Below are 15,352 nucleotides of genomic sequence, written 5' to 3'. Positions count from 1 at the left end.
CTAATAAGTAATAAATATAATAATAATATTTATTCACGTACCGAATACCTTTATATTATTGTTTTATGTTTTTAATTTTAACTTTGGGCTTTCGATTGCATCGACTATCAACACAAAAGTGACGATGATACGATAAAAAAACATTCTTATTAATGCTAAAATACATAACGTTTAACGTAATGTTTACCGGTCACGATTTACATGAGTCGCACATGGAAGTCAGAACGTATCTACATTCTACATATTAAAAATTATCATAATATATATAACTGTGCTTCCGCCGAACAAATTCGTATTTTTCGCGTGTTTGAAACAATAGCAATTATAGCAATAATAATAATAATAATAATAATAATAATAATAATTAATAATCATTATAATGACGACGATGATAAAAATAATCAATAATACATACTACAAATATGAAGTAACACAAATTAATTCACGGTTAGACGTTAGAACAGTATACTATAGTACCTTCGACCTACGTTAATGTTATTATTGTAACACGAAAAAATCAAAAACGATTTAGCGTAATGTCAAAACTTTAAACGCTCACAACATAAAAAGTATTTTCCTATTTGATTACCATAATAATATTTCCTATTAAATAGGTTTGTAAAAAATATGGTAAATGCAACTTCACAAGTGCATTGTGAGGAACGTAACTTTTACACCATAAGAAATCATTATTATGTCAGTCAAATAAATAATAATATTTTCGGTTGCTGCGCGTTTACACATATTATACACATTGTACACTGTGAAATGTAAAATTACGAATACATTTTCTCGGAGATACGTTGCGATTAATCTGCCGTTAGCCTGCAGCTATAGCTTCAGTCCCCTCCAACTGCCAGTACCGAAGAGTTTAACGAGTGACCCATTCTTCGACCAACTCGAGATTGGACTTCCTCCTACGGATTCGGAACGAAATAATAATAATAATAATAATAATAATGATGCGGCAGCGGTTTTGCGCAGTTTGACGAACCCGTTCGTATACAGCGTCCGTGCTGTAAACATGTTTCGTAATAATAAACGACTTTAGAATATTTTAGTAAAACGTTTTTTCTAATTATTATTCGTTCGTTTGTATTTTTTATTTTTTCGTCTTCACCACCACCGACAACACGTTAGCGGCAATAACAGTAATTTGTCCCCAAAAGTTTGGCATCGCTATCTGAACGTTAAACACGACAAGCGATCGTAAATCAGGTAAAGTTTCACGGCTATAATATTTTGTTTCGTTTTTTATTTTTCCACGCCACACGATATCTAATAATATGACGATTTCCCGCCGTGGTTATTATATTATTTTATAATAAAATATTTTTATAATCGTTTAATGTATATATACGCAAACAAGTAACGTTAAACTGCTGCGAAATTACGCACGAGTTTATTATTATAATAATTAATACCTAACCCGCATGTAAAACGTTTTAAAAGGATCACGGGCGTTCATTATCTCCCTGGTGAGTCACCTCTGTCGGGATGTACATCACAAAACTAAATCAACTAAATTCACCTCAGACACGCGTTGTTTTTCACAACACAGTTTTGTGGTTTTAGCTAACCTAACCTAACCTAACCTAATATCGGATTAAATGTGTGCCACTTAAGGACGATAAGTTTACTATAGGACAAGTACAGGTACCATATCTACCTCACTCGTCGGTATTTTTTCGATTTTTTAACATTTAAAGGCTATAGTATAGTTAATCTATATAGTAAAGCGACTATAGATTATCAGCGTGTGACAGTTTGAAAATTCTCGACTGACACAACTGATGCGTGTGAATTTGTAAGACTTCCAATCATATTATTTGATTATATATTATATTTTTTTTACAACGAGCCGTTTAAAATCCTACCGAATATCTCCGGCACGCTATAATAATAAGATATATTATATTATTATATGTAGGTAGTAGGTCTATGAGAACATGTGCGTGGGGTTAACTACTGTTATCGTTTATGATTGTTTTGCCATCCCATATCACCCGTTTACTTCCACTGAAATACTCCACTCCCATCGCATTTAGATAAAACTCTGCGTTTTATAACATGGTCGATACAACGAGTTTAAGCGAATTTACGGTCGGCCTCGCATCGATTCGATTGTATGGTGATAGATGTGACTTTTACGTAGGTACATAGACGGCTAAACAATAATATAATACTATGCTAATTTGTACATACTGTTCGGGGTGGTATTTTGGAGGAGGGGGGGAGTGATAATTTTCGGACGTTTTCTGTGCGACGCATCCGGACAGATTATTTTGAATGGATAACGTATAGTCCTCCTACAGTGTTCTGTTATAATAAATGTATTCTATTTTACGTATGCGGTGTTGTTATTACTTATTATATCTTTGTATATTTATTATTTGTGAACGTTTTGCAAGTTTACACTGAATTTTTGTTGCCTAACCTAAAAGGGACGATTTTTTAAATATTCCCCAGTGCTCGACATTTTAAAATGTTTAAAAAAGGCTACATTTTACCTAAGTGCTAAGTATGTAGAAGTAAAAAAAAATTAAAAACCAGAAAACTTTCTACCTGAGTTAATAATTTAAAATCACTATTTATGAATGATTCTATATTTCTATGGTCTTATTTATTATTACCATATTTAATTCGTTTATTTATATTACGATTGGCATAATATTCATTAATCATTATTCTTCTTTAATTTCGAACACGCACTTCTTCACTAAATCGTATTTTATTTTTAGAATTGTTGATGTCACAAATCTACAGATGGGTGATGGCCAATTTTTTTAACGTACTTATTTACTATACATATATTTTCAATTCAGAAAATATAAATTAACTCATGTCTTACAGTATTTATTTAAATTGTTCAATTTCAACTACCATTGTTTTTTTACGAATTTAAAAGAAACCTAATTTGTTTTTATTTATATTACATATTTGCATGTCCACTGTACGATTACGGATAACTATACTTATAAACTACCTACGCTCGAGCCATGGGGTGTATAATAAAAAAAAATCAATAATAATTTCCACTTGAACCCAGTTATGTAATTTATTAAAAATGATTCTATTTTTACTACATTACTAGATTTTGATACCTACCTCTCCTATTTTGATAATTTTTTTCTACTTCGTTTATTTCTACAATCTGTTAAATATTTAAATTTGTGTTTAATTGCACTAAAAATTCTTATTTTTTACGCCTCGCTGATAAGTGATAGATACAGTCATTCTAACCGGCACACAGTGGTCGGAAACGTAATCTAGCTTGCCTAAATTAAAATTTAAGATTATGTAATATACCAATTATGACGGCAGTAGGCAGTAGGCAGGGCCGCAGGAGTTAGTCACTGGGCAGGTTTCTCTGCTACATTATACTAGTATATTCCTTATTCCATCTCGTATTACCTAATTCGTGCCTCGTATTTATTATTATAGATCACACAACCAAAAACATTGATTATAATATGAATAGGTGTGTGTGTTTATTTTTGTTTTCAAAAATCTCATTGTAAATGGAATAAAGAAGGAAGTATTACTACCGAGTGTCTTCTTCCAACAAGTAAGTAACTTCACTGTGACAGTGGTCTGATGTATAGTAGGTACATACTTTTATAGTCTTATTGTACGCTAGGGTACGGATTGTATACGTCTTTTAAACATTTAAATTAAAAATAAATTTAATAAATTATTCAATAATATAGGATTATCCTACTCCATTTGGGGTATGGAGATTTTTTATGTGTAGAGTTTCAACTTTAATCTTTGCATAACATTGGTTGAGGGACTGAGTACTATAATAGTTGCTTTATGATAGTCATTTAAAATTTTCTGGATGCAAATCCATTTTTCTTAAAGTTAATTTTGATTAAAAGTTACATCTGTCGGAGAGTGTAGGTTGCGAATAACTATATAATATTTTTTTTTTTATTTATTTGAAGAAATCTACAATCTATACATGCTTTTTGTATAATAAGTAGGTTTGATATATGAAAGGTAAAATATGGTATGAGTGGTTAGATTAGGGAAGATACCCAGTGGTAACACCCTGTTAAACTATATAATATAATATCCTTTAAATTGGTATGGCTGAAAACAACATTATTTGCGTTGAAATGTATAACTACAGTCTACAGCCCTGTAAGAGATTGAATTGAACATATTTAGTCTTAGGCCCAACGTGAAATATTTAAATTCAAATCCGGTTACGTCGGTTAACTAACTTATTAATTTACAATCATGAGTTCATCAGGAGTTGTCGCATACTGGGAACTAATGATTTAAAAAGATGAAAATATTAGTTTTTTTTTTTGATAACGTGATATTGTTATTCGGTGGACGCAACCATTTAATCGTTTTGAATATCAATTGGTTATTTTAATTCACTACCTATATCTGAGAAGTCAGTGGGTGAAAAATTGCTAGTCTATTTTGACGATTTGGGGATCATTGGCCATGGATTGGTTTTGTTAGTTTTATTTTCGGCATTGTTTAATGAGCAGTGATTTGTGGCACTCATTATTATGAATTTAAGATAAGAGACAAAAAGTCCGATATACTTCAATCACGACAATCACACGGGTGAAAAGGCGGCGACCGGTTTTAAGTAATTTTAATCATAATTCATATTAATAGTTTAAACGACTAAATACCAACTTCATTAAATTTAATAGTAAAAGGTTTGACGTTTACCTTTGGTAGAGCGGAGAGGTATACTTAACGCACAATCGGTTTTATTTTATGTGTAATATACGAAAATAAATCACAAACAAGGGGAGAATACTGTAGAACAGTCGTGATCTCTACCTGCTGCATGGTATGACGGGACTAAACATTGAACTTATATTCTTACTAAGTATAATATATTTTACAGTTTAATGCATGTAACTTGTTCTTATCAGTTATCAATACTAAACCAGTTTCATAAATCAATTAATTATATTATAAACCTACATTTGTTCATACCTATTAAGACATTAGACGTCCGAATTAACTCTGATAACTTTTAAATTATGAATATTCGTAGTATTTATTTATCAACGTAAATTAGGCAATAGCTGTTAAATGTTTTATTTTATATTTTTCATTTGTATCGAATAATGTTAAGTTTTTAAAAATTGTATAAATGTATTATATTTAATGTTAATACTAGCTACGCTATTTGTGAACAAATTTAAAAATAATGTAGTGAATGTTGTATAATTTTATTGCTATCTACCTCCTAATAGGTAAGTAAAATAAATATACTCTTATTAGTTATGATTATTCTTCATTTTAACCATAGTGATGGTTCACAGATTGAAATTTTATTTCTATGCATCGAAAATGCTAACCATAGAGATGAAAACAAAGGTCTTAAAGTAGTACTTATAATATTAGGTAGGTACCTATATTATTATATATTTCCAAACCATAAAAATTTGTCATTATTATTGGTTTTTGGAGCACAAGAATTCGCGCAGTAATAGTTTCTAAAGTAATATAAAAACATAATTTTATTATTTACAGTTTTTATAGTTTTTAATTTCCAATGACAAATAAACTTCCGGGTACTGAACACATCACAAAAATATATAGCTATACTTTAACAATATAAAATATAAATGTGGTGTTTAAATTGAAAAATTAAAAGAAAAACTACATAGTACCTATTCCTGTAAAAAATGTAATATTGTATAAATAATAAATTAAATGTTATCATATCGAAGTAACTATTTATTATTCTGAAAATTTCAGTTTATAAAATTCGAATTCCAAACGAGTTGTTATTTAGTTATAACTTAGGTTTTAATTTATATCCTCTAAAAAACTACAAAATGTGCCTTCAAAAGTATGCTGCAAAACTGTCATAGTATGATGAACAATATACTTAAAAATGCTGGACCATGCACAGTGCATGATGCATTTATACATTTATTCTATAAAAAAACTTAAAATATTATGTTCATAAAATAAAAATTTTAAAATAAATTAGAATATTTTTAATTTTCTATAAGTAAAACGGATTTCTAATAAACTCAGCTATTTTTCGGACTCACCAAAAAAATACGTAAAATTCTACAACATCCCAAACCTATAGTTAGCTATTGTTTATATGAGGGTAGTAGGGAGCAACAGTTTGCATAGCACACCTATGGCCACTCAACTTCGCTAAATTCAAATTTGGGAGGATGCAGTTGTTTCTACAGCTACCTTAAATTTGATTGAAGAAAAAGTTCGATACTTTATGCTCAGTTCGTTGGCATGGTCTAATACGGAGTAGGCGTAAAAATGGTGGACAGCTGTCCTCCATAAAGATGTAATTTGTTCGTGAGGCTATAATTTAGAAAATTGATATAAATAAATAATGATTATGATAATATCCTTTTAATGTACTATATTTTGGAAATATAAGCTACTTTACACACCTTTTATTATTATTATTATTCTAATAAAATGGATGTATACTTAGGTACTCTGATTACCTCTTAAGTCTTAATAAACAATATTATATTAATTATCTGTATTGTTTTGATTGTTTCAGAAAAGTTCATAGATCATGGAAAAATCAGTTTTAAAACAATTTCGAATACCTGAAAGTAACACAAATCAGAAAGAAGAGAACGTTATGGAACCGACTGGTTCTCCAAATCACCCTGAAATACAAAAAAATATCAATGGTTTATCCGATCCTCCGAGCGCAGGGAAGGGTAATTCCTCGACACAAATTGTTCAACCCACTGAAGACAACGAACTAATTATAAATAACAAAAATGGAGTTTTTGACAATGTATAGATACAATATTTACAATATTTACAATATTTAATTAGCATTATTAAATATAAATAATTTTTTGTACATAATTTATATTTGTTTCAGTTACTTGGAGACTCCGATGACGACACTTTGAAAGCTTTTGATTTGTATAGAAAAAAGAAACTTTTAACTCAAAGCATGATGGACATTGCGTTGTTTTCCGCAAACGCCAATCAGTTGAGGCATGTCATGGAGACATTTGATGGCCAATATATTTCGTTAATTTGTGTAGTACTTTTATCGTTGAGTATAATCTTGCAAGTAATAAATTAAATTTAAAGTATTTTTTTGATATACCTCTATGCTAATTGTGGTCTGTATTATTGAAATTCTTTTTATTAGATTTTGGTTGGCATAACTATGCTTTTGAGTATTCGGTACAATGTAACTAATTGCGAAGAGCGAAAGATGGCATTCACGTACGGAAACTATGTTATTGTCGGCATATTCCTCATAACTGTTGTTAATATTTTAATATCTGCATTTGGAAAACCAGCGTGACCGTACTCATATAAATACATATTATTATGGGTGTAATAGCTAATCATTTTTTTTTGGGGGGGGGGAATAAAACCCACCCCTTATTTGCGCAATTTGTGCCAATGTATATATACAACATATCATTATTATGCGGTATACCATATTATACGTGCATATTAACGAATACAAAATTAAATTTAATCGTATCAATTTGACTTTTGCTAATATTTAAAATTAAAAATAAAATGTATTTATTTGAAAATCAGCTCATTATACCTACTTATTGACTGCTATACTCCTAGATGGCGAATACTTGATTGAATTATGAAACTAGTAACTACCACAGATACTGCCACACGATATGGATGATGAACATAATAATATTAATATATTATATTAATCCACACATAATATCTCAATATCTGTATTCACGATTAAAATTTGTCACTGCCATTTATTTATGTATCGGTTATTAAACTTGCCATAGTGAAATACATTTAATAAGGATATTATAAAATATTATATATATGAACCTACAATATAATTTTTTTTTGTACACATTATAAAGTTACGGGTGCTAACAATTAGTATAATTAGTGATTAATAATTTTATTTTATTTTTCTAAAAAAAAAATGTATATTATACAAATAAAATAAAATATATTTTAAATGTTATTTTAACACTAGCCAAATTTATGAATTATATATTTTGGCTTATTCATAAAATTATACATGTAATTTAAATTATTTGATATTATATAATATTTACAATATATAAATGTCTTAAGTGAGTACCTAATACACTTTGTACACAATGCAAAAGCTATAATGTTATACTAAATACAATATTTTTTAAAAGTAATACTTGAAGAATATTACCGTGAATAATATTGATTATAAGGCTGGGAATCAACTACTTAATTTATTGTTTACATTTTTATTTAATATTGATAACGGATTACTTATATTTATCACGCACTGATTTACTTATAATTTCATAAGTTACTTTTTTGTGTTAATTTCGAATTCATTCCAGTTAGAGATGTAAGCTTGAAAATTATTTTTTTCATTGAAATTTTCTGAAAATTTTTAGCTAGCTACATTGAAAATTTTCAATGACTGAAATTTGCGGTTTTCGTAATAAATAATAATAATAATAACTGTGATAATAACGATAGTGATAACTGATAAATGATAATATACCGACTATTTCTATTTATAGTTCTATTTGTGGGTATGTTTGTTGTTTATTGTAAGTGATTACTGATTACCAGATAATTAGCCAGTATGGATAAAAGCGTGAATTGTGAATAAACTTAGATGTTGTGTAGTGTACATGTTTGATTAAATTCGTATTTATCTGTTACATTATTATTTAATTAATAACATGGGTAAAAATTAAAAAGTGCGCTGTTTCATTTTACTCAGGAAACTAACCAAGTTGGTGATATAGGTAGTAGAAAAGAGATGTACATTTGTAACTATTGCAAATGGAAAACAGTTATAAATTTTACTAGGATGTTTGAACATTTATTAAAAAAAATGTTCAAAATGTCCACCAATTGTTACGCAAACATCGGGTCTAAGTCAATTAACACATGTACGTAGAAATTCAGACTCTGACTCCGATTCAGTAAATATAACCACATCATCCGTTCAAACAAAAGTACCAATGAATATAATGAAATTTGTGAATTCAATCATTAACCGGGTAAGGTTAAGAGTTAAGATGGTAATTTATAATATTGAGACCTGAGGGTATTAAATATTTTTAGATTGTGATAGACCAACATTTTGCCAGAGCAATTTACTCAAGTGGTACACCATTTCATGCAGTTGAAAATGAACACTGGCAATTATTTTTCAATAAAATCTGTCCAGCTTGGAAAATTCCGTCACGTTATGTTATTTTAAACAATTATCTTGAATCAGAATTTAGTAGTATTTGGTCTAATGTGTAACGGGTGGACCAATATTCGTAGAGAATCTATCATTAATTATGTTATTACTACTCCCCAACCTTTATTTTATAAAACTTCTTCTACAGGAGCTGAATCATACACAGCTATATTTATTGCTAAAGAAATATCTGTAGTACTTGATGAAGTTGGACCAAAAAATGTACTGGGGATTCTTCGACGAAAATTAACTTAATTTAGATGCTTTTGAAATAAAATTAACTTGAAGTTAACACGTTAATCTTGAAAAAAAAGTAACTTATTAAGTTAAAAGTTAATTTGAAAAAAAACTAACGAGTTAATTAACTTAAAGTTTTAACTTAATTTTAACTTTTAACTAGTTAATGCCCAGCATTGGGAGGCGTAACCTACAAAGCTACAAAACCTGTACAAAGAAAACATCCGTTACAATATCATTGATTGTGAATATTAAATAGAATTTATAACCAATGCCAATATGTATTGTATGGTCATTCAATCTCAATTCAATGCATGTTTTAATTCAGATTACATTTATCAAACAGTGATCAACTTGGTAATTTGAGAAACATACTAGAGGGCTTTCGAGGGATTTCAAGAGGAGCTTAAATCGTAAAGTTTATTATACTTTCGATAATTTATATTGATATTTATTTAATATATCAATTTGAAGTAGGGTCATTGGACCCCCCCTTCTATCATGCCATCCCGTCTTGTATACTTGTACCCCCCCTCCATATTACCCATTGTATAAATTATTACAGATTGTATATATTCTTGTTTTCTAATAAAAAAACAAAAATAAAATATATCGATAAACATTGGTACACAATGAATAATAATATAGTATACCTTTACTATGATACTTTCATATTATATACTTAGGTATATTATATTACTGTTAAATTTTGTTTTAGATAAAATATATTTCGTTTCTGAATAATAAAAACAATTATATTATGATAAATAACCAAAAATATAATATAACAATATAATATATATGTATATTATATTTATTTTTGAGTTTCTAAAATTATTGAAAATTGTACAAATATATAATATCGTATACTATTTAACCATTTTTAAAACAACATAATTTGTCACATCGTAAAATATGTTGTCAATAAAGTAATAATAATGCACACCTGGATTTTAAAAAAAATGATTTATTGAATTATGTACCTATAATAGTTTAATTGCATTATAAAGAAATACTAAGAAAATATGTGAATGAAATGATACATTTGTTATTATTGTATACGTAATAACTATAATGAGTAATTACTAATTGTATTGTTCATTAAGTAATATTGCTCTTTATATATAAACATTAAACGCACATGTTCTCAAGGTGAACAATTTACGATATTGTTTGAATAAAGTAACTAAACACAGGAATCCCCTGCTACTAACATAATAATATAATAACATTGTTGCAAACTGAATATTGGAAATCACGTCGGCAGGTGGACATTTATTGAAACCATAAATTCGAACAGAAGCTGAGCTAAAACAATGCGTGCACGTCTTCCGTCCGACTGCAGTATCGAACGAAAGGTCTTAAAGGATCGATATCGAGTGCACACGAATAATAATTTTAGGACCGTTGAGCCAAAGTTAAAACACAGGACTGCTGCAGGACGAACACCTAACGGATCGACCGACATTAAGACACGACAACTAGAGATGAATGAAATAGTTGCTGCAAATCGGAGTTCTGCAGTAGATTTTTCGGCTGGTCACAATAATGCAAACGGTTCTGAAATGTCATCTGCAGTAAATAATCAAAATGGCAAAATACTTTCGGCAGACGACGACAATTTATTGCCAAACCAAACTGTTATGGCCAATGAGGTATGAAAGCGGAATTATAAATACGTGTTGCATATTTCTAATTTTTTTTAAAATTATTGATTCTGAGCGGAGCGAAAGAATGTATTGGATTTACAACGATGTGTGTTTTTTTCTGTTTGTCGTCGATATTTGGGGTAGGAACAACACTCATATTTTTGAGATCAGCATCTTTACTATCAAAATTGAAAATTCCAACTAGTTTTAGGAAGCGTTTTTTAATATTTTTTTTAGAAATTTAAAAAAGTTTTTCTTTTCATAGCTAAGATTAAAAATTTTGATAGAAGATTTCACTTATTGTTTTTTTGCTCAAAAACATGCCCTACAAGAAAAACTCTCACGCCTCGTAAAGTGATCCGATTTGGATATATATTATTTTTTTTTGAAAGAGAAACGCTTTTTACATGGCGCATTGAACTTGGATTTTCAAGATTCTATTTCTAAACCATATAATATGACTTTAAATACGACCGATTTTCACAATATTTTGTTATTTTTATAATGTTTATTTTAAGCAACGAAATTAAAAATCAAAGTTCAATGTGCCCTGTAGAAAATTCTCCTCTTTCTAACGGAAAAAAAATTAATCAAATCAGACCACTCTACGATGCGTGAAAGTTTTTCCCGTAAAGCGTGTTTTGAGCAAAAAATCATGCATTTTATTTTTGGTCGGTGGTGCCGTCGACATATCCGCACACGCTGTGCGTGCGTAGATAGCATACATATAGGTACCCGCATACAATCACACTCACACTAATCACCATTGACGACTAACACAAATGTCATGGGCGGCGGCAACGAAACTGCATATTGCCTAAATATTGCCCCTTATTAAAGACACACGAGTAGGCCCCTCAAGATATTCTACCTATATATAAAAAAAAAAAATTATTGAAACAGAACACTAATTTTTTATGAGCGTTTAAACTTATAATTATTCGATATTTGATATTCAGTGGTTAATTATACCTAATTCCCATTAATCGATTGTTGATATTTTGTTGTATTTGTAAAACAGATAACCGTAGACTCTTGAAATGTTCGCCAAATATTTATATTAGCATTTTCCATAAATGGCATGATTTTCAAACTATTTTGAATTTATAGCCATGATAATTTCTTCAAATTTTTGAGTTAGAAATTCATAAAAGTTTTTCTTTTCATAGCTAACATTAGAAATTTTAATAGAAAGTTTCCACTTACCAACAAGTTTTTCTACATCCATCAAAAACAAAAATTTCACCGTAATGTTACGCTATTTATATCAATGAGATATTTTCCATTTTTATTAATTTTTTTTTTAACTATTGAATTTGATTATGTATACAAGTATGCTAGGCTGCCACACAATATCTCCACTAAAAATCGTTTTTCTTATACAATGAATTATCATTGCATTCAAATATCATTGCATTACAACATGTTTGACAACTACTGTACCTACAGCAGAGCTGTGTCCACTTGTCCACCTTTTTTATTTTTGAGATAGGTACATGAAATTACATTTTATATAATAAGTATACCTATAATATGATTTATTCATTTACAGTTAATTACAATTAATTTAATGCATATAGACAAGTGGAGAAAATTCCGTTAGCGGAAAGTTGTTAGCGGAACACCTAAAGTTAATTTATACATCCATGAATTGCATATACATGACTAAATAACGAAGTTAAATTTTAGATAATGAGAGGTCAATAATTGTCGATGCACCATTAAGGAATTTATGTGGACTATTGGTGGCTTAGTATAGCCAGTAGAGCTAGCAGACTTATTATGTTCCTACTGCTAAGTAGATACCTATACGTATACATAATAAATTATTTTTCATGTTTTTTAGTCAATTTCTGAGTCATCTATCTGTATCGTGACTTGGTTAGCTATATTTCTTTGTTTATTAAAAGTGAGGAAGTATCCTTATGCCTTATGGTGTGTTTTTATTGAAATTTAATAAATATTATGGTGGTGCTATACCTACAAGAATGGTCTATTAGTCGGTTTATTGGTACCTAGTCACGAGATTGTAGAATTTTAATTTTTTGTTTGTTCGATATCTGTGTTGGTCCTTCGAATTTAAAACCATAGCACAGGAGTCCGGATGAGTTTTGATAGCATAATATACAACAGAAGTATGAATAGGCATTTATTTTGATTTCTATGTACCTAGTAATGATAGAGGGAATATTATAGGTGCTGACTGTTGATACCTGAATTTATATTAAACTCATTTGGATTAGATTTGGGGAGTGAGGACTGGAGACATATACTTAAGTTATTGCTTATATTTAAATTTCCTTGAAAAAAATATGTATTTTTACGTCAATCAAGTCGTACTATAAAATGTTACCGCATAATTGTAGTTTAATACACCTTTTATTTCGTATGAAAATAATATATCCTCAAATTCACATATTTATAAGTTTATGGTTATTTATGTGATAATAATCATGAGGTAAATACTAAATATTATTATAATGATAAAGAAAATCAAATTACAGGTGATCGGAGATATGGATGAAGATACACCAAAAGCATTTAACTTATACAGAAATAAAAAGTTATTGTCTCATGGTATGATGGACGTGGCACTTTTTTCTGCAAATGCAAATCAACTAAGATATGTATTAGAAAATAGCGATGGTACCGCCCTTTACGTCATTTGCGTTGTGCTTTTGTTGATTAGCATATTTTTGCAGGTAATTATAATAATTGTTAATTTTAGATTTGCTAATAATTGAGCTTGGCCGTACTTATTAGATTTTAGTTGGCGTAGCGCTTTTACTGAGTGCTCGGTACAATGTGACCAATTGTGACCAACGAAAGATGGCATTTAAATTGGGAAACTATGTCATTGTTGGTATATTCCTCATAACGGTGGTCAACATTTTCATAACATCATTTGGAGGTCCAACAGTAAATTCACCTGCAATAGTGTTGTCCACTCCTGTGACTGAGCCACCAAATTTATTATTATAGATCCACGCTAAAGATTTATCACTGTAAAATATTAAAATTAATGATATTTTTAATTTTTATTAATAAACAAAGTACAAACTATACTCATATTGGCTATTCGCACATATTTATATACACACAGGAAATTATAGCTCTTAAAGTTTAGACTTATAAGAGGTATATAGTTGGATAAGAATTAAGGGCTCAACTAAACTATCTATTTAAAATTTAAATTAAAAAAATATGGTTCTAAAATATATAATGCTAGGCAAAAAAATGTCATAATTTCTATTTAGTCATTACTTAATAATTATTAATTAATATATATTTTAATATTTTTCTAGCTATGTACAAAAATTGAAAAATAAGTTTTTTTAATCAAGATTTAGTAATAAGAAATATTTTGTTGAAGGGGGTCTCGATTTCTAACACATTTGTAAAAATGTTATTTGTAAGTAAATAAAAAATAAATGGATTGTATTAATATATTTTGTAAACAATTAAAATTCTATGAAAGTATGAAGTATGTGAGTATATTTATGATTCCTATATATTTGTATTTATTTTAGTTGTATTCGTCGTTTTCATCATTGAGTATGGTGCTTGGTATACCAAATTATATTTAGTTGGAACTTTAAGTAATGATGGGTCAAAAGAAAAAATGCTTATGCTGGGTTGCATAAACAATTTATTAAATTTAATGGTTCGCTAAAAATGTAATGGACCAATCTCGGGCTCATATACCCTGCTGTACAGAATAAGTAGGTATATATAATACTGTTTATAAGTAAATTGTAGGCAGGTACAGACGTTCAGTAATATATAGATACCAATATTGGTGATGGAATATGAAAATATGAAATGTCATTGGGGAGTATCCGAGTATTGGAGTATGGACTATGGAGTATGGTACTAAGGTCGAATGGAGTATCGGAGAGTGGACTAGTTCGTGAACTTACTGTAAAAAAAAAATAAGAATGTTCTGTGCACGCGGTCGATCAGTAACGCAAGTGCAGTGCGTGCAAGACCAAAACATAAATAAATGAAACCTACCCGTACTTGCCGTCAAACGCGATATATGGATATATATCAACCATCAACTTGGTATTTTCCAAGTCCCAAAACGAGGAGTCCAAGGCGAGGCCCCCGACGTATGCACTCGTCGAATGCTAGTGATTTCTATACCCTATTGTGGCCAAGCTGTCCCGCCGCATTGCAATATTGCGTCCGATGCAGCAAAATACAAAATAATTATGTTTTTTGTCGCATTCGTCGGATTCACGTAAGACACGGCGTTACGCATGCATTCACTCGCTGATCATCG

General features: G+C 29.4%; 2 protein-coding genes across 5 annotated transcripts; both read left to right on the top strand.

Annotated features, from left to right (window-relative positions):
* The first annotated feature begins 970 nt into the window (after positions 1 to 970).
* LOC132950379 (ninjurin-A-like) lies at positions 971 to 9,210 on the top strand. Of its 4 annotated transcripts, none has more exons than XR_009665200.1 (5): positions 971 to 1,218; positions 6,535 to 6,775; positions 6,866 to 7,063; positions 7,145 to 8,993; positions 9,058 to 9,210. XR_009665200.1 is itself a non-coding variant. In XM_061021801.1 (4 exons), the coding sequence occupies exons 2-4, from the start codon at positions 6,545 to 6,547 to the stop codon at positions 7,301 to 7,303; spliced, it is 588 nt and encodes a 195-aa protein (XP_060877784.1). In that variant the 5' UTR covers positions 971 to 1,218; positions 6,530 to 6,544; the 3' UTR covers positions 7,304 to 9,210. The 4 variants fall into 4 exon arrangements, 1 of the variants encoding a protein (XP_060877784.1); XR_009665199.1 differs by having other exon boundaries at positions 6,530 to 6,775; XR_009665201.1 differs by lacking the exon at positions 971 to 1,218 and adding an exon at positions 3,401 to 3,568 and having other exon boundaries at positions 6,530 to 6,775.
* A 1,161-nt stretch (positions 9,211 to 10,371) lies between these two features.
* LOC132950897 (ninjurin-1-like) lies at positions 10,372 to 14,514 on the top strand. Its single transcript, XM_061022508.1, has 3 exons — positions 10,372 to 11,073; positions 13,572 to 13,769; positions 13,831 to 14,514. The coding sequence occupies exons 1-3, from the start codon at positions 10,735 to 10,737 to the stop codon at positions 14,047 to 14,049; spliced, it is 756 nt and encodes a 251-aa protein (XP_060878491.1). The 5' UTR covers positions 10,372 to 10,734; the 3' UTR covers positions 14,050 to 14,514.
* Positions 14,515 to 15,352: the final 838 nt, after the last annotated feature.

The sequence above is a fragment of the Metopolophium dirhodum genome, chromosome 8 (assembly GCF_019925205.1).
Source record: "Metopolophium dirhodum isolate CAU chromosome 8, ASM1992520v1, whole genome shotgun sequence".
Classification (NCBI taxonomy): domain Eukaryota; kingdom Metazoa; phylum Arthropoda; class Insecta; order Hemiptera; family Aphididae; genus Metopolophium; species Metopolophium dirhodum.
The sequence above is the reverse complement of the archived record's forward strand: the minus strand, read 5'-3'. Positions and strand labels throughout refer to the sequence as shown.